Source organism: Xenopus tropicalis, chromosome 10 (genome assembly GCF_000004195.4).
Source record: "Xenopus tropicalis strain Nigerian chromosome 10, UCB_Xtro_10.0, whole genome shotgun sequence".
In the NCBI taxonomy this organism is placed as follows: Eukaryota; Metazoa; Chordata; class Amphibia; order Anura; family Pipidae; genus Xenopus; species Xenopus tropicalis.
The window spans coordinates 52112211-52137713 of record NC_030686.2 but is presented as its reverse complement, the minus strand read 5'-3'; the positions used below and the strand labels follow the sequence as shown (position 1 = coordinate 52137713).

The window sequence follows — 25503 nt, the reverse complement described above, 5'->3', positions numbered from 1 at the left end:
TGAGCCGTGCGTTAGGGCTCAGGGTAGATGTTAGGGGCACAGATATACACAATGCTAGTGTCGCTCAGAGTGAGCCGTGCGTTAGGGCTCAGGGTAGATGTTAGGGGCACAGATATACACAATGCTAGTGTCGCTCAGAGTGAGCCATGCGTTAGGGCTCAGGGTAGATGTTAGGGGCACAGATATACACAATGCTATTGTCGCGCAGAGTGAGCCCTGCGTTAGTGCTCAGGGTAGTTGTTAGGGGCACAGATACACACAATGCTAGCGTCGCGCAGAGTGAGCCCTGCGTTAGTGCTCAGGGTAGTTGTTAGGGGCACAGATACACACAATGCTAGTGTCGCTCAGAGTGAGCCCTGTGTTAGTGCTCAGGGTAGATGTTAGGGGCACAGGTATACACAATGCTAGTGTCGCTCAGAGTGAGCCCTGCGTTAGTGCTCAGGGTAGTTGTTAGGGGCACAGATACACACAATGCTAGTGTCGCTCAGAGTGAGCCCTGTGTTAGTGCTCAGGGTAGATGTTAGGGGCACAGGTATACACAATGCTAGTGTCGCTCAGAGTGAGCCCTGCGTTAGGGCTCAGGGTAGATGTTAGGGGCACAGATATACACAATGCTAGTGTCGCTCAGAGTGAGCCCTGCGTTAGGGCTCAGGGTAGATGTTAGGGGCACAGATATACACAATGCTAGTGTCGCTCAGAGTGAGCCCTGTGTTAGGGCTCAGGGTAGATGTTAGGGGCACAGATATACACAATGCTAGTGTCGCTCAGAGTGAGCCCTGCGTTAGGGCTCAGGGTAGTTGTTAGGGGCACAGATATACACAATGCTAGTGTCGCTCAAAGTGAGCCCTGCGTTAGGGCTCAGGGTAGATGTTAGGGGCACAGATATACACAATGCTAGTGTCGCTCAGAGTGAGCCCTGCGTTAGGGCTCAGGGTAGATGTTAGGGGCACAGATATACACAATGCTAGTGTCGCTCAGAGTGAGCCCTGTGTTAGGGCTCAGGGTAGATGTTAGGGGCACAGATATACACAATGCTAGTGTCGCTCAGAGTGAGCCCTGCGTTAGGGCTCAGGGTAGATGTTAGGGGCACAGATATACACAATGCTAGTGTCGCTCAGAGTGAGCCCTGCGTTAGGGCTCAGGGTAGATATTAGGGGCACAGGTATACACAATGCTAGTGTCGCTCAGAGTGAGCCCTGCGTTAGGGCTCAGGGTAGTTGTTAGGGGCACAGATACAAACAATGCTAGTGTCGCTCAGAGTGAGCCCTGCGTTAGTGCTCAGGGTAGTTGTTAGGGGCACAGGTATACACAATGCTAGTGTCGCTCAGAGTGAGCCCTGCGTTAGGGCTCAGGGTAGATGTTAGGGGCACAGATACAAACAATGCTAGTGTCGCTCAGAGTGAGCCCTGCGTTAGTGCTCAGGGTAGTTGTTAGGGGCACAGGTATACACAATGCTAGTGTCGCTCAGAGTGAGCCCTGCGTTAGGGCTCAGGGTAGTTGTTAGGGGCACAGATACAAACAATGCTAGTGTCGCTCAGAGTGAGCCCTGCGTTAGGGCTCAGGGTAGATGTTAGGGGCACAGATACACACAATGCTAGTGTCGCTCAGAGTGAGCCATGCGTTAGGGCTCAGGGTAGTTGTTAGGGGCACAGATATACACAATGCTAGTGTCGCTCAGAGTGAGCCGTGCGTTAGTGCTCATGGTAGTTGTTAGGGGCACAGATACACACAATGCTAGTGTCGCTCAGAGTGAGCCGTGCGTTAGGGCTCAGGGTAGATGTTAGGGGCACAGATATACACAATGCTAGTGTCGCTCAGAGTGAGCCGTGCGTTAGGGCTCAGGGTAGATGTTAGGGGCACAGATATACACAATGCTAGTGTCGCTCAGAGTGAGCCGTGCGTTAGGGCTCAGGGTAGATGTTAGGGGCACAGATATACACAATGCTAGTGTCGCTCAGAGTGAGCCCTGCGTTAGTGCTCAGGGTAGATGTTAGGGGCACAGATACAAACAATGCTAGTGTCGCTCAGAGTGAGCCCTGCGTTAGTGCTCAGGGTAGTTGTTAGGGGCACAGGTATACACAATGCTAGTGTCGCTCAGAGTGAGCCCTGCGTTAGGGCTCAGGGTAGTTGTTAGGGGCACAGATACAAACAATGCTAGTGTCGCTCAGAGTGAGCCCTGCGTTAGGGCTCAGGGTAGATGTTAGGGGCACAGATACACACAATGCTAGTGTCGCTCAGAGTGAGCCATGCGTTAGGGCTCAGGGTAGTTGTTAGGGGCACAGATATACACAATGCTAGTGTCGCTCAGAGTGAGCCGTGCGTTAGTGCTCATGGTAGTTGTTAGGGGCACAGATACACACAATGCTAGTGTCGCTCAGAGTGAGCCGTGCGTTAGGGCTCAGGGTAGATGTTAGGGGCACAGATATACACAATGCTAGTGTCGCTCAGAGTGAGCCGTGCGTTAGGGCTCAGGGTAGATGTTAGGGGCACAGATATACACAATGCTAGTGTCGCTCAGAGTGAGCCGTGCGTTAGGGCTCAGGGTAGATGTTAGGGCACAGATATACACAATGCTAGTGTCGCTCAGAGTGAGCCATGCGTTAGGGCTCAGGGTAGATGTTAGGGGCACAGATATACACAATGCTATTGTCGCGCAGAGTGAGCCCTGCGTTAGTGCTCAGGGTAGTTGTTAGGGGCACAGATACACACAATGCTAGCGTCGCGCAGAGTGAGCCCTGCGTTAGTGCTCAGGGTAGTTGTTAGGGGCACAGATACACACAATGCTAGTGTCGCTCAGAGTGAGCCCTGTGTTAGTGCTCAGGGTAGATGTTAGGGGCACAGGTATACACAATGCTAGTGTCGCTCAGAGTGAGCCCTGCGTTAGTGCTCAGGGTAGTTGTTAGGGGCACAGATACACACAATGCTAGTGTCGCTCAGAGTGAGCCCTGTGTTAGTGCTCAGGGTAGATGTTAGGGGCACAGGTATACACAATGCTAGTGTCGCTCAGAGTGAGCCCTGCGTTAGGGCTCAGGGTAGATGTTAGGGGCACAGATATACACAATGCTAGTGTCGCTCAGAGTGAGCCCTGCGTTAGGGCTCAGGGTAGTTGTTAGGGGCACAGATATACACAATGCTAGTGTCGCTCAAAGTGAGCCCTGCGTTAGGGCTCAGGGTAGATGTTAGGGGCACAGATATACACAATGCTAGTGTCGCTCAGAGTGAGCCCTGCGTTAGGGCTCAGGGTAGATGTTAGGGGCACAGATATACACAATGCTAGTGTCGCTCAGAGTGAGCCCTGTGTTAGGGCTCAGGGTAGTTGTTAGGGGCACAGATATACACAATGCTAGTGTCGCTCAGAGTGAGCCCTGCGTTAGGGCTCAGGGTAGTTGTTAGGGGCACAGATATACACAATGCTAGTGTCGCTCAGAGTGAGCCCTGCGTTAGGGCTCAGGGTAGATGTTAGGGGCACAGATATACACAATGCTAGTGTCGCTCAGAGTGAGCCCTGCGTTAGGGCTCAGGGTAGTTGTTAGGGGCACAGATATACACAATGCTAGTGTCGCTCAGAGTGAGCCCTGCGTTAGGGCTCAGGGTAGTTGTTAGGGGCACAGATACACACAATGCTAGTGTCGCTCAGAGTGAGCCCTGCGTTAGGGCTCAGGGTAGTTGTTAGGGGCACAGATACACACAATGCTAGTGTCGCTCAGAGTGAGCCCTGCGTTAGGGCTCAGGGTAGTTGTTAGGGGCACAGATACACAGTACCAACATATGCTGCAGCGCTGATTCATTCTGTGTATTTGCTCCCAGGTGAGTTTCCTAGAGAAGAAAGTGACAGAACTGGAAAATGATAACTTGACTAACGGGGACGTGAAGAACAAACTGAAGCACGAGAACATCCACCTGGTACATCGGTGAGAAGCATGTCCGTTTGGGCAATAGGGTGGGCACTGAGATGGGTACTAGGGTGGGCTCTGAGATGGGCACTGATATGGGCACTGATATGGGCACTGGGGTGGGCACTGAGATGAGCACTAGGGTGGGCACTGAGGTGGGTACTAGGGTGGGCACTGAGATGAGCACTAGGGTGGGCACTGAGATGAGCACTAGGGTGGGCACTGAGGTGGGCACTGAGATGAGCACTATGGTGGGCACTGAGATGGGCACTACGGTGGGTACTGAGATGGACACTAGGGTTGGCACTGATATGGGCAATAGGGTGGGCATTGATATGGGCAATAGGGTGGGCACTGAGATGGACACTAGGATGGGCATTGATATGGGCAATAGGGTGGGCACTGAGATTGGCACTGGGGTGGGCATTGATATGGGCAATAGGGTGGGCATTGATATGGGTACTAGGGTGGGCACTGAGATGGACACTAGGGTGGGCATTGATATGGGCAATAGGGTGGACACTGAGATGGGCACTGGGGTGGGCATTGATATGGGCAATAGGGTGGGCACTGAGATGGGCACTAGGGTGGGCACAGGAACCCAATGAATTTCTTATATGACCCCCCCCCCATACAACTGTATTAGTCTGTGTTTCCCATTCCCTTTAGCTCTCTGGGTGCCCAAACCTACAGTGTTGCTCCCACTGCCCCTTATACCCCTGGGCAGGCTCTGGGTGCCCGCCAAACAGAGTGAAGCAAAGCAATAATGGCTGGGGGGAACCATATGGGGCTGGGGGGAACCATATGGGGCTGGGGGCCCATCTAACTCCCTGATTTCTTTCTAGGGTCCATGAACTGGAAGAGTTTCTGAGGGATCAGGAGACCAAGTCTGAGCAGGTGTTGGATGAGGAGAGCAAACGCCACAGAGAGACCTACAGTAAGCTGGCGAGGGAGAAAGGCACCGAGATTGAGCTGCTGAGTGCCAGGTAATGTGCCACTCCTCCTCTACTGTGCCACCCGTGCCACTCCTCCTCTACTGTGCCACCCGTGCCACTCCTCCTCTACTGTGCCACCCGTGCCACTCCTCCTCTACTGTGCCACCCATGCCACTCCTCCTCTACTGTGCCACCCTTGCCACTCCTTCTCTACTGTGCCACCCGTGCCACTCCTCCTCTACTGTGCCACCCGTGCCACTCCTTCTCTACTGTGCCACTCCTTCTCTACTGTGCCACCCGTGCCACTCCTTCTCTATTGTGCCACCCGTGCCACTCCTTCTCTACTGTGCCACCCATGCCACTCCTCCTCTACTGTGCCACCCGTGCCACTCCTCCTCTACTGTGCCACCCGTGCCACTCCTCCTCTACTGTGCCACCCATGCCACTCCTCCTCTACTGTGCCACCCGTGCCACTCCTTCTCTACTGTGCCACCCGTGCCACTCCTCCTCTACTGTGCCACCCGTGCCACTCCTTCTCTACTGTGCCACCCGTGCCACTCCTCCTCTACTGTGCCACCCGTGCCACTCCTTCTCTACTGTGCCACTCCTTCTCTACTGTGCCACCCGTGCCACTCCTCCTCTACTGTGCCACCCGTGCCACTCCTCCTCTACTGTGCCTCCCGTGCCACTCCTCCTCTACTGTGCCACCCGTGCCACTCCTCCTCTACTGTGCCACCCGTGCCACTCCTTCTCTACTGTGCCACCCGTGCCACTCCTCCTCTACTGTGCCACCCGTTGCCACTCCTCCTCTTACTGTGGCCACCCGTGCCACTCCTTCTCTACTGTGCCACCCATGCCACTCCTCCTCTACTGTGCCACCCGTGCCACTCCTCCTCTACTGTGCCACCCGTGCCACTCCTCCTCTACTGTGCCACCCGTGCCACTCCTCCTCTACTGTGCCACCCGTGCCACTCCTTCTCTACTGTGCCACCCGTGCCACTCCTTCTCTATTGTGCCACCCGTGCCACTCCTTCTCTACTGTGCCACCCATGCCACTCCTCCTCTACTGTTGCCACCCGTGCCCACTCCTCCTCTACTGTGCCACCCGTGCCACTCCTCCTCTACTGTGCCACTCCGTGCCACCCGTGCCCACTCCTTCCTCTACTGTGCCACCCGTGCCACTCCTCCTCTACTGTGCCACCCGTGCCACTCCTCCTCTACTGTGCCACCCGTGCCACTCCTTCTCTACTGTGCCACTCCTTCTCTACTGTGCCACCCGTGCCACTCCTTCTCTACTGTGCCACCCGTGCCACTCCATCTCTACTGTGCCTCCCGTGCCACTCCATCTCTACTGTGCCTCCCGTGCCACTCCTTCTCTACTGTGCCTCCCGTGCCACTCCATCTCTACTGTGCCTCCCGTGCCACTCCATCTCTACTGTGCCTCCCGTGCCACTCCATCTCTACTGTGCCTCCCGTACCACTCCATCTCTACTGTGCCTCCCGTTGCCACTCCATCTCTACTGTGCCACCCGTGCCACCCCTTCTCTACTGTGCCACCCGTGGCCACTCCTTCTCTACTGTGCCACCCGTGCCACTCCTTCTCTACTGTGCCACCCGTGCCACTCCAATCTCTACTGTGCCTCCCGTGCCACTCCATCTCTACTGTGCCTCCCGTGCCACTCCATCTCTACTGTGCCTCCCGTGCCACTCCATCTCTACTGTGCCTCCCGTGCCACTCCATCTCTACTGTGCCACCCGTGCCACTCCTTCTCTACTGTGCCACCCGTGCCACTCCTTCTCTACTGTGCCACCCGTGCCACTCCTTCTCTACTGTGCCACCCGTGCCACTCCATCTCTACTGTGCCTCCCGTGCCACTCCATCTCTACTGTGCCTCCTGTGCCACTCCATCTCTACTGTGCCTCCCGTGCCACTCCATCTCTACTGTGCCTCCCGTGCCACTCCATCTCTACTGTGCCACCCCTTCTCTACTGTGCCACCCGTGCCACTCCTTCTCTATTGTGCCACCCCTTCTCTACTGTGCCACCTGTGCCACTCCTTCTCTACTGTGCCACCCGTGCCACTCCTTCTCTACTGTGCCACCCGTGCCACTCCTCCTCTACTGTGCCACCCGTGCCACTCCTCCTCTACTGTGCCACCCGTGCCACTCCTTCTCTACTGTGCCTAATGGCACCGGGAATCTCGCATATACATAATATACATGTCTCCATCTTACTCTCTATGGTAAATTCCTTGCACTGCTCTATGTCCAACCCAATCACTCAGAGAAGTCCAGTTGTTTTTAGGGTTAATTCTACTGGTTACTGTGTGTATTATGGGCTGGGTGGGAATCTTCTTCTGGCAGCCATTGTGTGTATCTACCAACAAGGGGAACTCGGCGTTAGTGCTGTGTGGGGGAACTCGGTGTTGGTGCTGTGTGGGGGAACTCGGTGTTGGTGCTGTGTGGGGGAACTCGGTGTTAGTGCTGTGTGGGGGAACTCGGTGTTGGTGCTGTGTGGGGGAACTCGGTGTTGGTGCTGTGTGGGGGAACTCGGTGATAGTGCTGTGTGGGGGAACTCGGTGTTAGTGCTGTGTGGGGGAACTCGGTGTTGGTGCTGTGTGGGGGAACTCGGTGTTGGTGCTGTGTGGGGGAACTCGGTGTTGGTGCTGTGTGGGGGAACTCGGTGTTGGTGCTGTGTGGGGGAACTCGGTGTTGGTGGCTGTGTGGGGGAACTCGGTGTTGGTGCTGTGTGGGGGAACTCGCTGTTGGTGCTGTGTGGGGGAACTCGGTGTTGGTGCTGTGTGGGGGAACTCGGTGTTTGTGCTGTGTGGGGGAACTCGGTGTTGGTGCTGTGTGGGGGAACTCGGTGTTGGTGCTGTGTGGGGGAACTCGGTGTTGGTGCTGTGTGGGGGAACTCGGTGTTGGTGCTGTGTGGGGGAACACGCTGTTGGTGCTGTGTGGGGGAACTCGGTGTTGGTGCTGTGTGGGGGAACTCGCTGTTGGTGCTGTGTGGGGGAACTCGGTGGTTGGTGCTGTGTGGGGGAACTCGGTGTTGGTGCTGTGTGGGGGAACACGCTGTTGGTGCTGTGTACGGGAACTCGGTGTTGGTGCTGTGTGGGGGAACTCGGTGTTGGTGCTGTGTGGGGGAACTCGGTGTTGGTGCTGTGTGGGGGAACTCGGTGTTGGTGCTGTGTGGGGGAACACGCTGTTGGTGCTGTGTACGGGAAACTCGGTGTTGGTGCTGTGTGGGGGAACTCGGTGTTGGTGCTGTGTGGGGGGAACTCGGTGTTTGTGCTGTGTGGGGGAACTCGGTGTTGGTGCTGTGTGGGGAACTCGGTGTTTGTGCTGTGTGGGGGAACTCGGTGTTGGTGCTGTGTGGGGGAACTCGGTGTTTGTGCTGTGTGGGGGGAACTCGGTGTTGGTGCTGTGTGGGGGAACTCGGTGTTGGTGCTGTGTGGGGGAACTCGGTGTTGGTGCTGTGTGGGGGAACTCGGTGTTTGTGCTGTGTGGGGGAACTCGGTGTTTGTGCTGTGTGGGGGAACTCGGTGTTGGTGCTGTGTGGGGGAACTCGGTGTTGGTGCTGTGTGGGGGAACTCGGTGTTGGTGCTGTGTGGGGGGAACTCGGTGTTAGTGCTGTGTGGGGAACTCGGTGTTGGTGCTGTGTGGGGGAACTCGGTGTTTGTGCTGTGTGGGGGAACTCGGTGTTGGTGCTGTGTGGGGGAACTCGGGTGTTTGTGCTGTGTGGGGGAACTCGGTGTTGGTGCTGTGTGGGGGAACTCGGTGTTGGTGCTGTGTGGGGGAACTCGGTGTTGGTGCTGTGTGGGGGAACACGCTGTTGGTGCTGTGTGGGGGAACTCGGTGTTAGTGCTGTGTATGGGAACTCGGTGTTAGTGCTGTGTACGGGAACTCGCTGTTGGTGCTGTGTGGGGGAACTCGGTGTTGGTGCTGTGTGGGGGAACTCGGTGTTGGTGCTGTGTGGGGGAACACGCTGTTGGTGCTGTGTGGGGGAACTCGGTGTTAGTGCTGTGTATGGGAACTCGGTGTTTGTGCTGTGTACGGGAACTCGCTGTTGGTGCTGTGTACGGGAACTCGGTGTTAGTGCTGTGTGCGGGAACACGGCGTTAGTGCTGTGTGCGGGAACTCGGCGTTAGTGCTGTGTGCGGGAACTCGGCGTTAGTGCTGTGTGCGGGAACTCGGTGTTGGTGCTGTGTGGGGGAACTCGGTGTTGGTGCTGTGTGGGGGAACTCGGCGTTAGTGGTGTGTACGGGAACTCGCTGTTGGTGCTGTGTGGGGGAACTCGGTGTTGGTGCTGTGTGGGGGAACTCTGTGATAGTGCTGTGTGGGGAACTCGCTGTTGGTGCTGTGTGGGGGGAACTCTGTGATAGTGCTGTGTGGGGGAACTCGGTGTTGGTGCTGTGTGGGGGAACTCGCTGTTGGTGCTGTGTGGGGGAACACGCTGTTGGTGCTGTGTACGGGAACTCGGTGGTTGGTGCTGTGTGGGGGAACTCGGTGTTGGTGCTGTGTGGGGGAACTCGGTGTTGGTGCTGTGTGGGGGAACTCGGTGTTGGTGCTGTGTGGGGGAACTCGGTGTTGGTGCTGTGTGGGGGAACTCGGTGTTGGTGCTGTGTGGGGGAACACGCTGTTGGTGCTGTGTGGGGGAACTCGGTGTTGGTGCTGTGTGGGGGAACTCGGTGTTGGTGCTGTGTGGGGGAACTCGGTGTTGGTGCTGTGTGGGGGAACTCGGTGTTGGTGCTGTGTGGGGGAACTCGGTGTTGGTGCTGTGTGGGGGAACTCGGTGTTGGTGCTGTGTGGGGAGAACTCGGTGTTGGTGCTGTGTGGGGGAACTCGGTGTTGGTGCTGTGTGGGGGAACACGCTGTTGGTGCTGTGTGGGGGAACACGCTGTTGGTGCTGTGTGGGGGAACTCGGTGTTAGTGCTGTGTATGGGAACTCGGTGTTAGTGCTGTGTACGGGAACTCGCTGTTGGTGCTGTGTGGGGGAACTCGGTGTTGGTGCTGTGTGGGGGGAACTCGGTGTTGGTGCTGTGTGGGGGAACACGCTGTTGGTAGCTGGTGTGGGGGAAACTCGGTGTTAGTGCTGTGTATGGGAACTCGGTGTTTGTGCTGTGTACGGGAAACTCGCTGTTGGTTGCTGTGTACGGAACTCGGTGTTAGTGCTGTGTACGGGAACTCGCTGTTGGTGCTGTGTACGGGAACACGGCGTTAGTAGCTGTGTGCGGGAACTCGGCGTTAGTGCTGTGTGCAGGGAAACTCGGCGTTAGTGCTGTGTGGCGGGAACTCGGGTGTTGGTGCTGTGTACGGGAACTCGGCGTTAGTGGTGTGTACGGGAACTCGCTGTTGGTGCTGTGTGGGGGAACTCGGCGTTGGTGCTGTGTGGGGGGAACTCGGCGTTAGTGCTGTGTGGGGGAAACTCGGTGTTGGTGCTGTGTTGGGGGAACTCGGTGTTGGTGCTGTGTGGGGGAACTCGGGTGTTGGTGCTGTGTGGGGGGAACTCGGTGTGGTGCTGTGTGGGGAACTCGGTGTTGGTGCTGTGTGGGGGAACTCGGTGTTGGTGCTGTGTGGGGGAACTCGGTGTTTGTGCTGTGTGGGGAAACTCGGTGTTGGTGCTGTGTGGGGGAACTCGGTGTTTGTGCTGTGTGGGGAAACTCGGTGTTGGTGCTGTGTGGGGGAACTCGGTGTTGGGTGCTGTGTGGGGGAACACCTGTTGGGCTGTGTGGGGGACTCGGGTTGGTGCTGTGTGGGGGAACTCGGTGTTGGTGCTGTGTGGGGGAACTCGGTGTTGGTGCTGTGGTGGGGGAACACGGTTGTTGGTGCTGTGTGGGGGAACTCGGTGTTGGTGCTGTGTGGGGGAACTCGGTGTTGGTGCTGGTGTGGGGAACTCGGTGTTGGTGCTGTGTGGGGGAACTCGGTGTTTGTGTGCTGTGTGGGGAACTCGGTGTTGGTGCTGTGTGGGGGGAACTCGGTGTTGGTGCTGTGTGGGGGAACTCGGTGTTGGTGCTGTGTGGGGAACTCGGTGTTGGTGCTGTGTGGGGGAACTCGGTGTTGGTGCTGTTGTGGGGGAACTCGGTGGTGCGTGTGCTGTTGGTGGGGGGAACTCGGTGTTGGTGCTGTGTGGGGGGAACTCGGTGTTTGGTGCTGTGTGGGGGAACTCGGTGTTTGTTCTGTGTGGGGAACTCGGTGTTGGTGCTGTGTGGGGGGAACTCGTGTTTGTGCTGTGTGGGGGAACTCGGTGTTGGTGCTGTGTGGGGGAACTCGGTGTTGGTGCTGTGTGGGGGAACTCCTGTTGGTGCTGTGTGGGGGAACTCGGGTGTTGGTGCTGTGTGGGGGAACTCGGTGTTTGGTGCTGTGTGGGGGGAACACGCTGTTGGTGCTGTGTGGGGGAACCGGTGTTGGTGCTGTGTGGGGAACTCGGTGTTGGTGCTGTGTGGGGGAACTCGCTGTTGTGCTGTGTGGGGAACTCGGTGTTGGTGCTGTGTGGGGGAACTCGGCGTTAGTGCTGTGTGGGGGAACTCGGTGTTGGTGCTGTGTGGGGGAACTCGGTGTTGGTGCTGTGTGGGGGAACTCGGTGTTGGTGCTGTGTGGGGGAACTCGGTGTGGTGCTGTGTGGGGGAACTCGGTGTTGGTTGCTGTGTGGGGGGAACTCGGTGTTGGTGCTGTGTGGGGGAACTCGGTGTTGGTGCTGTGTGGGGGAACTCGTGTTGGTGCTGTGGGGGGAACTCGCGTTAGTGCTGTGTGGGGGAACTCGGTGTTGGTGCTGTGTGGGGGAACTCGGTGTTGGTGCTGTGTGGGGGGAACTCGGTGTTGTGGCTGTGTGGGGGAACTCGGTGTTGGTGCTGTGTGGGGGAACTCGGTGTTGGTGCTGTTGTGGGGGAACTCGGTGTTGGTGCTGTGTGGGGGAACTCGGTGTTTGTGCTGTGTGGGGGAACTCGGTGTTGGTGCTGTGTGGGGGAACTCGGTGTTTGTGCTTGTGGGGAACTCGGTGTTGTGCTGTGTGGGGAAACTCGGTGTTGGTGCTGTGTGGGGGAACTCGGTGTTGGTGCTGTGTGGGGGAACTCGGTGTTGGTGCTGTGTGGGGGAACTCGGTGTTGGTGCTGTGTGGGGGAACTCGGTGTTGTGCTGTGTGGGGAACTCGGTGTTTGTGCTGTGTGGGGGAACTCGGTGTTTGGTGCTGTGTGGGGGAACTCGGTGTTGGTGCTGTGTGGGGGAACTCGGTGTTTGGTGCTGTGTGGGGGAACTCGGGTGTTGGTGCTGTGTGGGGAACTCGGTGTTGGTGCTGTGTGGGGGAAACTCGCTGTTGGTGCTGTGTGGGGGAACTCGGTGTTGGTGCTGTGTGGGGAACCGGTGTTGGTGCTGGTGGGGAACACGCTGTTGGTGCTGTGTGGGGGGAACTCGGTGTTGGTGCTGTGTGGGGGAACTCGGTGTTGGTGCTGTGTGGGGGAACTCGGTGTTGGTGCTGTGTGGGGGAACTCGCTGTTGGTGCTGTGTGGGGGAACTCGGTGTTTGGTGCTGTGTGGGGGAAACTCGGCGTTAGTGCTGTGTGGGGGAACTCGGTGTTGGTGCTGTGTGGGGGAACTCGGTGTGTGGTGGCCTGGCTGTGGGGGAACTCGGTGTTGGTGCTGTGTGGGGGAACTCGGTGTTGGTGCTGGTGTGGGGGAACTCGGTGTTGGTGCTAGTGTGGGGGAACTCGGTGTTGGTGCTGTGTGGAGGGAACTCGGTGTTTGTGCTGTGTGGGGGAACTCGTGTTGGTGCTGTGTGGGGGAACTCGGTGTTTGTGCTGTGTGGGGGAACTCGGTGTTGGTGCTGTGTGGGGGAACTCGGTGTTGGTGCTGTGTGGGGAACTCGTGTTGGTGCTGTGGGGGGAACTCGGTGTTGGTGCTGGTGTGGGGGAACTCGGTGTTGGTGCTGTGTGGGGGAACTCGGTGTTTGTGCTGTGTGGGGGAACTCGGTGTTGGTGCTGTGTGGGGGAACTCGGTGTGGTGCTGTGTGGGGGAACTCGGTGTTGGTGCTTTGTGGGACTCGGTGTTGGGCTGTGTGGGGGAACTCGGTGTTGGTGCTGTGTGGGGGAACACGCTGTTGGTGCTGTGTGGGGGAACTCGGTGTTGGTGCTGTGTGGGGGAACTCGGTGTTGGTGCTGTGTGGGGGAACACGCTGTTGGTGCTGTGTGGGGGAACTCGGTGTTTGTGCTGTGTGGGGAACTCGGGTTGTTGGTGCTGTGTGGGGGAACTCGGTGTTGGTGCTGTGTGGGGGAACTCGGTGTTGGTGCTGTGTGGGGGAACTCGCTGTTGGTGCTGTGTGGGGGAACTCGGTGTTGGTGCTGTGTGGGGGAAACTCGGTGTTGGTGCTGTGTGGGGGAACACGCTGTTGGTGCTGTTGGGGAACTCGGGTGTTGTGCTGTGTGGGGAAACTCGGTGTTGGTGCTGTGTGGGGGAACTCGGTGTTGGTGCTGTGTGGGGGAACTCGGTGTTGGTGCTGTGTGGGGGAACTCGGTGTTGGTGCTGTGTGGGGGAACTCGGTGTTGGTGGCTGTGTGGGGGAAACTCGGTGTTGGTGCTGTGTGGGGGAACTCGCTGTTGGTGCTGTGTGGGGGAACTCGGTGCTAGTGCTGTGGGGGGAACTCGGTGTTGGTGCTGTGTGGGGGAACTCGGTGTTGGTGCTGTGTGGGGGAACTCGGTGTTGGTGCTGTGTGTGGCTGCCGAGCCCATTTGTTGCTCAATATTCATTCATGGGACTCACAGGCCTCTGTTCCTCAGGGTTCAAGAGCTGCAGGAAGAAAATGAAGACTTACTGACGTCCCTGACCCGACTGAAGTCCCACACAGTGAGAATCGATGAGGTCTGTTACCCTTATACCTTCTTCTCTGACACAAACACTGCTATTATTGTTCCATTAGCGCAGCCACTCAGGGGCACCAATATGTTACTGGGTGTGAGTGAGTGCTGATCTGTGCGCTGTAGTGTGAGTGCTGAATACTGTGTACCCCCTTGGGGCACCTATTGCGTGTGTGTTGCCCTTGGGGCACCTATTGCGTGTGGGTTGCCTTTGGGGCACCTATTGCGTGTGGGTGTTGCCCTTGGGGCACCTATTGCGTGTGGGTTGCCCTTGGGGCACCTATTGCGTGTGGGTGCTGCCCTTGGTGCACCATGAACCCTACCCTAAATAACCCCTCCATGTAAGAATGGGTTAAGTGCAAGCTGTAGGGGCAGCCGTTACCCACAAGCCCCTTCTCCCAATGCTCAGGAGCGGCAGAGAGTGTGGGACAAGTTGGAAGACACGAGCCTGAGGCTGAAGGACGAGACAGATTTATATAAGAGACTGATGGACAAACTGAGGCAGAACCGGCTGCATTTCCAGAAGGAGAGAGAAGCCACCCAGGAGGTGAGTATCTGCCCTCACCGGGGCACCCAGAGGTGGGGTATAAGGTGGGTGGGGGGAGAAGACACCCTACTGGTTCCTACTGGTTCCTACTGACCTGCCCCCTTGCTTGTTGCTCAGCTCATAGAAGATCTGAGACGGGAACTGGATCACTTACAGATCTACAAACTGGAATGTGAGAGATCCGGCCGGGGCCCCCCCTCTGGCCTCACTGAGCTCAATGTAAAGAGCAGAGAGGTGGAACTGGAGCAGGAGATCCGGCGGCTAAAGCAGGTATGAGCCGAGGCAGCCAATCCCATTCATTCTTTTACTGTGTGTGTCTGTGCCCCCCCATACTGTGTGTGTATCAGCCCCACGGGGGGCATTCAGCCAATCCCATTCATTCTTTTACTGTGTGTGTCTGTGCCCCCCCATACTGTGTGTATCAGCCCCACGGGGGGCATTCAGCCAATCCCATTCATTCTTTTACTGTGTGTGTCTGTGCCCCCCCATACTGTGTGTGTATCAGCCCCACGGGGGGCATTCAGCCAATCCCATTCATTCTATTACTGTATGTGTCTGTGCCCCCCATACTGTGTGTATCAGCCGCACGGGGGGCCTAACCCCTAACCCTACCCCTACCCTCTAGCCCATAACCCTAGCCCCTAGCCCTTATTCTAACCGATGCTCTGCCCGTAGGATAACCAGAAACTCCGGGACCAGAACGATGACCTGAACGGGCAAATCCTCAGCCTCAGCCTCTATGAAGCAAAAAGTCTTTTTTCAACCCAGACCAAGGCTCAGTCTCTGGCTGCTGAAATAGACTCCGCCTCAAAGGATGAGGTAAGAGGCCAGCAGGGCTTACACCCTAAGAGCTGACACTCATAATCCCTTCAACTGTACCCTGAAGCGCCCTATTCCCATAGAAGTGCCAGGGAGAGTAATGGCCGGAGACTTGTATATACTTCCTTATGTGTTATCACTGGGTTTGATTCATGATTGGCTTATTCTGGCAGTTTGAGCCCCTCCCACTGTGTGAGGCCTTTAACACAAAACTGTAATGGCGCCCAGCCTTTACTCACACTCAGCTGGCTGATGGCTAATGGGAAGTGCCCAGCCTTTACTCACACTCAGCTGGCTGATGGCTAATGGGAAGTGCCCAGCCTTTACTCACACTCAGCTGGCTGATGGCTAATGGGAAGTGCCCAGCCTTTACTCACACTCAGCTGGCTGATGGCTAATGGGAAGTGCCCAGCCTTTACTCACACTCAGCTGGCTGATGGCTAATGGGAAGTGCCCAGCCTTTACTCACACTCAGCTGGCTGATGGCTAATGGGAAGTGCCCAGCCTTTACTCACACTCAGCTGGCTGATGGCTAATGGGAAGTGCCCAGCCTTTACTCACACTCAGCTGGCTGATGGCTAATGGGAAGTGCCCAGCCTTTACTCACACTCAGCTGGCTGATGGCTAATGGGAAGTGCCCAGCCTTTACTCACACTCAGCTGGCTGATGGCTCATTATGTGGCCTTGGTTGAGGGTTGATTTGGAGCTCGGTTACTGCCCCACACTCAGATATTTGCCCCAGGCACAGACTAATACCCGCTGTTTGTTTCCCCGCAGCTTATGGAGGCCCTGAAGGAACAGGAGGAGATTAATTACCGCTTGCGGCAGTACATGGATAAGATCATCTTGGCCATCCTGGACCATAACCCTTCCATATTGGAAATAAAGAACTAAGCGACTGTGGGGGAAGGAAGACTGGTACCGTCGCCCATATAAATAGTTTTATATATTTATAATCTCAGTGTCCCAGTGAATATCTGTGGCTTTGGCGCATTAACCCTTGTGCCACCCTCACGTTTCTGTTGCACTGTGGGAAGTCACTGTCGTCCATGTCGCTGCTGTTCCCTGTGAGGCCGCGATGTGAGGGTCCATTCTACGCGGATACAAAGTGCATTATGGGCCGTGGTGGCAACATTCCTCCCCATCACATGGAATGTCATACATGTCATACACCCACACCCACCCATACCCACCCATTCATACCCATACACACCCACACACCCACACACACCCGTTCATACCCATACATACCCGTACATACCCACACACACCCGTACATACCCACACACACCCGTACATACCCATACACACCCATACACACCCACACACACCCGTACATACCCACACACACCCACACACACCCACACACACCCGTACATACCCACACACACCCGTACATACCCACACACACCCGTACATACCCACACACACCCACACACACCCGTACATACCCACACACACCCGTACATACCCACACACACCCACACACACCCGTACATACCCACACACACCCACACACACCCATACATACCCACACACACCCGTACATACCCACACACACCCGTACATACCCACACACACCCGTACATACCCACACACACCCACACACACCCGTACATACCCACACACACCCGTACATACCCACACACACCCGTACATACCCACACACACCCGTACATACCCACACACACCCGTACATACCCACACACACCCGTACATACCCACACACACCCGTACATACCCACACACACCCGTACATACCCACACACACCCGTACATACCCACACACACCCGTTCATACCTGTGACATAACAAGTTGGAGGGAAAACATGAAACATTGTGGTTATGCTGAAATGTACCCCCTGCCCCCTCCTACCTGTTGTAGCAAATGCATTGTGTAGGTTAATCTCATCTAATTGTGAATTGTGTGTAGCCAGCCGGCTCTGTCTGGCCCTTCTAATGTAATTGCCCCTTCCAATGTAATTGCCCCTATTGTGAGGGCACACAAAGCCACACCCTGTAACACAATACACATAGTTACCCCTTGTGAGAGCAGTGCTCTGTCTGGTAAATACAATAGACTGAACTGGGCATGCTCACTAGGTAGCATCCCATAGGCCCAGTGGGATTGGCCCCTCTGGAAGCTGCCTTTGGGTTGGCAGAAGGAATCAAACCCTGTTTTGATTTTACGACAGGGGCTGCTCCCTTTCTGGCTACAAAGGTGGCTGCCAAGAGTTCCAAGGAGCCTTTTGTCTGGGGTGTAACCTTAGCTACGGCAGGACAACCTCCCCTGTGTTCCCCTGGAACCTACCCTAGCTGGGGCAAGAAGATTTCCCCCAAACTGTGTGTATTTCCCTATTCCCTACGGAAGGACTGTTCCCCTGGAACCTACCCCAGCTGGGGCAAGAAGATTCCCCACAACCGTGTGTATTTCCCTATTCCCTACGGAAGGACTGTTCCCCTGGAATCTACCCTAGCTGGGGCAAGAAGATTCCTACCAACTGTGTGTATTTCCCTATTCCCTACGGAAGGACTGTTCCCCTGGAACCTACCCTAGCTGGGGCAAGAAGATTCCTACCAACTGTGTGTATTTCCCTATTCCCTACGGAAGGACTGTTCCCCTGGAACCTACCCTAGCTGGGGCAAGAAGATTCCCCCCAGCTGTGTGTATTCCCCTATTCCCTACGGAAGGACTGTTCCCCTGGAATCAAGGAACAAGAGTGCAGGCTGGCTACCACCTACTGGCTTATGGGAACATGCTGATGGCTACTTGCCATTTCTCCAATAAATGCCTCATCCTGTGATACCAACTGTTTGCTCTTTGGGTCCTGCCCTATGTCTGGGAACTCACGGCCCTGAGGTTGTGACATAATTTGGTGGCAGCGGTGGGATAGGATCCCAGGACCCAAAAGGCACCATGAGCACCCCACCTGGATTCTACGCTGACCCATTGGATCTCTTCGCTCGCATGGATTACTCCTGGACTCCAGAGATCCCTACTGATCCCAGAGAGAGGACCCTGTTCTGGCTGAGATGTGAGTCACTGGGACTATCTGGGGATGAGGGCCTGGCATATGGAGTAGGGCAGTTAGTGGCAGGAGAGGCAGACCTGGAGGATGGGTACTATGTTCTGCAGCGCACCATGCACCAACCAGGTGGGAGATATTGGCACAGTCCCTATACAGTGCTCCCGCTTCCCTGTAGCTTGGCGGAATGGCACGGCCAATGGGAGAGGCTGAATTTCTGTGACTATAGCACCTTTGTGGGTAACCCAGAGGGGGAATTCCATACCCTCTATGCACAGCGCTTCTTTTATATAGGAATGAATGATACAGAGGAACGGAGGGACTGGCTTGCTGACCTGGTGTATCAGGAACTGGAATTGATAAAAGAGTATGGGAGTATCCAGGAATTGGAAAACCAACGCAAGGAAGCACTGAGGGTATGTGCACCATCTTTTTGTGGTTTTCAGCAGGCACAGCCATGTCTTGGTACTGTAGGTCCAAAACAAAAAGATCCCAAACAACTTGTTATGTCACAATACCCACACACACCCGTACATACCCACACACACCCGTACATACCCACACACACCCGTACATACCCACACACACCCGTTCATACCCATTGTCAAGATCTCCCTGAGGAGACGCCATGGAGTACCAGGATGTTGGGAGCCTGAAGACTGCGTAACCCAGAGTGTAACCATAGATCACAGAACTGGTGTCAGAGGCCATGATGATTAGTGAAAAGAACTTTAATGAACGTAGAAGTAGGAACAGTGCACACAATGGATACTCACACTTGAATAGTAGAAACAGCAGGGAGAGACAGAATCCAATTCAGGCAAAAGGTCAGGGCTGGCAGCAAACAAGCGAAGTCGAGGACAGGCCAAGGTCAGAACCGGGGAATCAGAACCGAACAAGGAAGGGCACCAGAGAACAGGCCAAGGTCAGAACCGGGGAATCAGAACCAAACAAGGAAGGGCACCAGAGAACAGGGCAAGGGCAGAACCGGGGAATCAGAACCAAACAAGGAAGGGCACCAGAGAACAGGGCAAGGGCAGAACCGGGGAATCAGAACCAAACAAGGAAGGGCACCAGAGAACAGGGCAAGGGCAGAACCGGGGAATCAGAACCAAACAAGGAAGGGCACCAGAGAACAGGGCAAGGGCAGAACCGGGGAATCAGAACCAAACAAGGAAGGGCACCAGAGAACAGGGCAAGGGCAGAACTGGGGAATCAGAACCGAACAAGGAAGGGCACCAGAGAAAAGGGCAGAACCGGGGAATCAGAACCGAACAAGGAAGGGCACCAGAGAACAGGGCAAGGGCAGAACCGGGGAATCAGAACCGAACAAGGAAGGGCACCAGGAACAAGGGCAAGGGCAGAACCGGGGAATCAGAACCGAACAAGGAAGGGGCAACCAGAGAACAGGGCAAGGGCAGAACCGGGGAATCAGAACCGAACAAGGAAGGGCACCAGAGAACAGGGCAAGGGCAGAACCGGGGAATCAGAACCGAACAAGGAAGGGCACCAGAGAACAGGCCAAGGGTCAGAACCGGGGAATCAGAACCGACAAGAAGGCACCAGAGAACAGGGCAAGGTCAAACCGGGGAATCAAGAACGAACAAGGAAGCACAGAGAACAGGGCAAGGCAGAACCGGGGAATCAGAACTGAACAAGGAAGGGCACCAGAGAACAGGCCAAGGGTCAGAAACCGGGGAATCAGAAACCGAACAAGGAAGGGCACCAGAGAACAGGGGCAAGGGCAGAACCGGGGAATCAAGAACCAAACAAGGAAGGGCACCAAGAGAACAGGGCAAGGCAGAACCGGGGAATCAGAACCAAACAAGGAAAGGGCACCAGAGAACAGGGCAAGGGCAGAACCGGGGAATCAGAACCAAACAAGGAAGGGCACCAGAGAACAGGGCAAAGGGCAGAACCGGGGAATCAGAACCAAACAAGGAAGGGCACCAGAGAACAGGGCAAGGGCAGAACTGGGGAATCAGAACCGAACAAGGAAGGGCACCAGAGAAAAGGGCAGAACCGGGAATCAGAACCGAACAAGGAAGGGCACCAGAGAACAGGGCAAGGGCAGAACCGGGGAATCAGAACCGAACAAGGAAGGGCACCAGAGAACAGGGCAAGGGCAGAACCGGGGAATCAGAACCGAACAAGGAAGGGCACCAGAGAAAAGGGCAAGGGCAGAACCGGGGAATCAGAACCGAACAAGGAAGGGCACCAGAGAACAGGGCAAGGGCAGAACCGGGGAATCAGAACCGAACAAGGAAGGGCACCAGAGAACAGGGCAAGGGTAGGAACAGGACTCAGAATCTGGAGCTTGGAACCAGAAGAGGGTAACGAGAATAAACACAGGAACACAGCGGCAGGGTCACTAGAAACAACTTAATGACCAAGCCAGGGGCAATGGCCAAGGACAGGCTTATAAAGGGTCAAGATTAGAAGATGGGAAACACATGAGGATAATGAGGTGGGCGGAGGAAAGGGAGCAGACAGAAAAGTAGAAGACAAACAAGAGAATCGGACAGAATCAGCCCAAAATGCCTCCAGTGGCTCAGGAGGGGCAAGTGCATGTTGCCAGGAACACGTCAAGCCGTGTTCGAATCCCAACTGATTCTGACACCCATACATACCCATACACACCCATACATACCCATACACACCCATACATACCCATACACACCCACCCACGCATACCCATACACACCCATACATACCCATACACACCCATACATACCCATACACACCCATGAATACCCATACACACCCATACATACCCATACACACCCATACATACCCATACACACCCATACATACCCATACACACCCACCCACGCATACCCATACACACCCATACATACCCATACACACCCATACATACCCATACACACCCATACATACCCATACACACCCATACATACCCATACACACCCACCCACGCATACCCATACACACCCATACATACCCATACACACCCATGAATACCCATACACACCCATACATACCCATACACACCCACCCACGCATACCCATACACACCCATACATACCCATACACACCATGAATACCCATACACACCCATACATACCCATACACACCCACCCACGCATACCCATACACACCCATACATACCCATACATACCCATACACACCCACCCACGCATACCCATACACACCCATACATACCCATACACACCCATGCATACCCATACACACCCATACATACCCACCCACGCATACCCATACACACCCATACATACCCATACACACCCATACATACCCATACATACCCACCCACGCATACCCATACACACCCATACATACCCATACACACCCATGAATACCCATACACACCCATACATACCCATACACACCCACCCACCCACCCACGCATACCCATACACACCCATACATACCCATACACACCCATGCATACCCACACACACCCATACACACCCATACATACCCATACACACCCACCCACGCATACCCATACACACCCATACATACCCACCCACGCATACCCATACACACCCACCCACACATACCCATACATACCCACCCACGCATACCCATACACACCCACCCACACATACCCATACATACCCACCCACGCATACCCATACACACCCACCCACACATACCCATACATACCCACCCACGCATACCCATACATACCCATACACACCCATACAGGGTGAATGGTGGGTGAGTGCCAGAGCACCCTGTTCCTATACACTGCCCGGGGGGGGATGTGTAGGGGTGAATGGTGGGTGTGTGCCAGAGCACCCTGTTCCTATACACTGCCCGGGGGGGGATGTGTAGGGGTGAATGGTGGGTGTGTGCCAGAGCACTCTGTTCCTATACACTGCCTGGGGTGGGATGTGTAGGGGTGAATGGTGGGTGTGTGCCAGAGCACCCCATTTCTATACACTGCCCGGGGGGGGATGTGTAGGGGTGAATGGTGGGTGTGTGCCAGAGCACCCCATTTCTATACACTGCCCGGGGGGGGATGTGTAGGGGTGAATGGTGGGTGTGTGCCAGAGCACCCCATTCCTATACACTGCCCGGGAAGGATGTGTAAGGGTGAAGGTGGGTGTGTGCCAGGGCACCCCATTCCTATACACTGCATGGCACCCACTTACAGGCTGATGATAAAGAAGAAAAGACTTCTTACAAAATATATGAATAGGAAAACAGCGAGGGTAGTGGGAGTTAAGATAATAAGACATGTAAGCGGGTACATGTAAGGGCACCCCTTATATCTCATCAACAGGAGAGGAACCATGAATACTTGTAGCTGGGAAAGGCTCCAGTGTAGAGGGATGCCAAGCCAATCCCCAAGGGGGCATCACATAGGTACCAGCCTGGGGGCACTCTGGGTACATAATGAATCTATTGCACATAAAGTCTCAATACTGAATGTACTGTGTGTCCTGCATGGGCATTGGGGTGTCTGTGCCCCTCACTATACAGCTTTCCCTTCAGTAGCGCCATTCCCACTCACTGTAAATGTGTAAATAAATACAGAGATTGGTATTCTTGGTGTCAGAAAGTTATTTATTTATATCTGTGGGATTAGATATATAATGGGAGTTGGCTATTGCACATTATATATATATATATATCTCCAGCCCTGGGTGTATCTCTGGGATTAGATATATAATGGGAGTTGGCTATTGCACATTATATATATATATATATCTCCAGCCCTGGGTGTATCTCTGGGATTAGATATATAATGGGAGCTGGCTATTGCACATTATATATATATATATATCTCCAGCCCTGGGTGTATCTCTGGGATTAGATATATAATGGGAGCAGGCTATTGCACATTATATATATATATATATATATATATCTCCAGCCCTGGGTGTATCTCTGGGATTAGATATATAATGGGAGCAGGCTATTGCCACATTATATATATATTTATATATATATATCTCACCAGCCCTGGGGTGTATTCTCTGGGATTAGATATATAATGGGAGCAGGCTATTGCACATTATATATATATATATATATATATATCTCCAGCCCTGGGTGTATCTCTGGGATTAGATATATAATGGGAGTTGGCTATTGCACATTATATATATATATATATATCTCCAGCCCTGGGTGTATCTCTGGGATTAGATATATAATGGGAGTTGGCTATTGCACATTATATATATATATATATCTCCAGCCCTGGGTGTATCTCTGGGATTAGATATATAATGGGAGTTGGCTATTGCACATTACATATATATATATATATATATCTCCAGCCCTGGGTGTATCTCTGGGATTAGATATATAATGGGAGCTGCTATTGCACATTATATATATATATATATATATCTCCAGCCCTGGGTGTATCTCTGGGATTAGATATATAATGGGAGCTGGCTATTGCACATTATATATATATATATATATATATCTCTCTCCAGCCCTGGGTGTATCTCTGGGATTAGATATATAATGGGAGTTGGCTATTGCACATTATATATATATATATATCTCCAGCCCTGGGTGTATCTCTGGGATTAGATATATAATGGAGCTGGCTATTGCACATTATATATATATATATATATATCTCCAGCCTGGGTGTATCTCTGGGATTAGATATATAATGGGAGCTGGCTATTGCACATTATATATATATATATATCTCCAGCCCTGGGTGTATCTCTGGGATTAGATATATAATGGGAGCTGGCATTGCACATTATATATATATATATATCTCCCAGCCCTGGGTGTGATCTCTGGGATTAGATATATAATGGGAGCTGGCTATTTGCACATTATATATATATATATCTTCTCCAGCCCTGGGTGTATCTCTGGGATTAGATATATAATGGGAGCTGGCTATTGCACATTATATTATATATATCTCCAGCCCTGGGTGTATCTCTGGGATTAGATATATAATGGGAGTGGCTATTGCACATTATATATTATATATATCTTCCAGCCCTGGGTGTATCTCTGGGATTAGATATATAATGGGAGCTGGCTATTGCACATTATATATATATATATATCTCTCTCCAGCCCTGGGTGTATCTCTGGGATTAGATATATAATGGGAGCTGGCTATTGCACATTATATATATATATATCTCCAGCCCTGGGTGTATCTCTGGGATTAGATATATAATGGGAGTTGGCTATTGCACATTATATATATATATATCTCTCTCTCCAGCCCTGGGTGTATCTCTGGGATTAGATATATAATGGGAGTTGGCTATTGCACATTATATATATATATATCTCTCTCTCCAGCCCTGGGTGTATCTCTGGGATTAGATATATAATGGGAGTTGGCTATTGCACATTATATATATATATATCTCCAGCCCTGGGTGTATCTCTGGGATTAGATATATAATGGGAGTTGGCTATTGCACATTATATATATATATATCTCCAGCCCTGGGTGTATCTCTGGGATTAGATATATAATGGGAGCTGGCTATTGCCCTTAAAGGAGAATGCAAGTCAAAATGTAAAAAGCATACTGCCCCATAGCCCTCCTATTGTTTAGTAAAAACGCCACACTTTTGGCTCACCTAATCACATATTTACTCAGTCACACTTACTTCACATTTTCTAGAACAGGCAGCCATCTCTAAAAAGGTATTCTCCCTTCCTTTCCCTCCTTGCTTCATACTGCCCATGTGTTTCATTCCCTCCCCCCCTCCCCTCTGCCAGATCCGCTTCTGATTGGCTGGTGGGCATGTGTAGCTCAGAACAGGATCAAGTTACACACATGCTCAGAGAATAGGAAGGCTGCCGCTGGCACCTACAGGAAGGGGAGAGAGATTTCAGTGATGTCACTGTAGGCTTCACACTGCTGTAGGCTGCCAGCACCATATCTCAGAGAAGCAAGCAGGGATCTGGGAATTTAGATATGCAGTAAGTACTTACCCACAATGCCTTTAGACTTAATTTTAATTTATATTAACCTTTCATTGTCCTTTAATGGCAGAATTACAGAGACAAAACTTTGTAATAAATCATTATTTAGACAACATTTTGCTCAAGGCAAACAATTTAGAGATCCTATTATATCACAGTCATTACAAGTCCATGGTTGGGTACTAAAGCTTCAGAAGAGCCAATTAGAGCCAACACAAGATACTTAGGGGTGAGGGTCTGGGCAGCACAGGCAGTTGTCATGTTACCGGAGGGGAAAAAGGAGAAGATAAAAACTGTAATATCCCATTTGTTAAGGAGAGATATGAGGGCAAGATAAGCAGTGTTATAGGTCTGCTAAATCCAACAGCTCCAGGGGTGATGTGGGCAGATAAGCAGTGTTATAGGTCTGCTAAATCCAACAGCTCCAGGGGTGATGTGGGCAAGATAAGCACTGTTATAGGTCTGCTAAATCCAACAGCTCCAGGGGTGATGTGGGCAGATAAGCAGTGTTATAG

At 53.6% G+C, this 25503-nt stretch overlaps 1 protein-coding gene across 1 annotated transcript in view; it reads left to right on the top strand.

The window, feature by feature from the left end:
• Nucleotides 1–20229, top strand: part of rab11fip4 (RAB11 family interacting protein 4 (class II)) — a 51607-nt gene extending 31378 nt beyond the window's left edge. Inside the window, 11 exon segments of the mRNA NM_001102700.1 lie at nt 3808–3911; nt 4739–4879; nt 13595–13676; nt 14082–14219; nt 14337–14489; nt 14895–15038; nt 15816–17331; nt 17413–17528; nt 17609–19410; nt 19468–19610; nt 19771–20229. Coding sequence (NP_001096170.1) covers nt 3808–3911; nt 4739–4879; nt 13595–13676; nt 14082–14219; nt 14337–14489; nt 14895–15038; nt 15816–15932 — 879 coding nt within the window. The 3' untranslated portion in view covers nt 15933–17331; nt 17413–17528; nt 17609–19410; nt 19468–19610; nt 19771–20229.
• Nucleotides 20230–25503: the final 5274 nt, after the last annotated feature.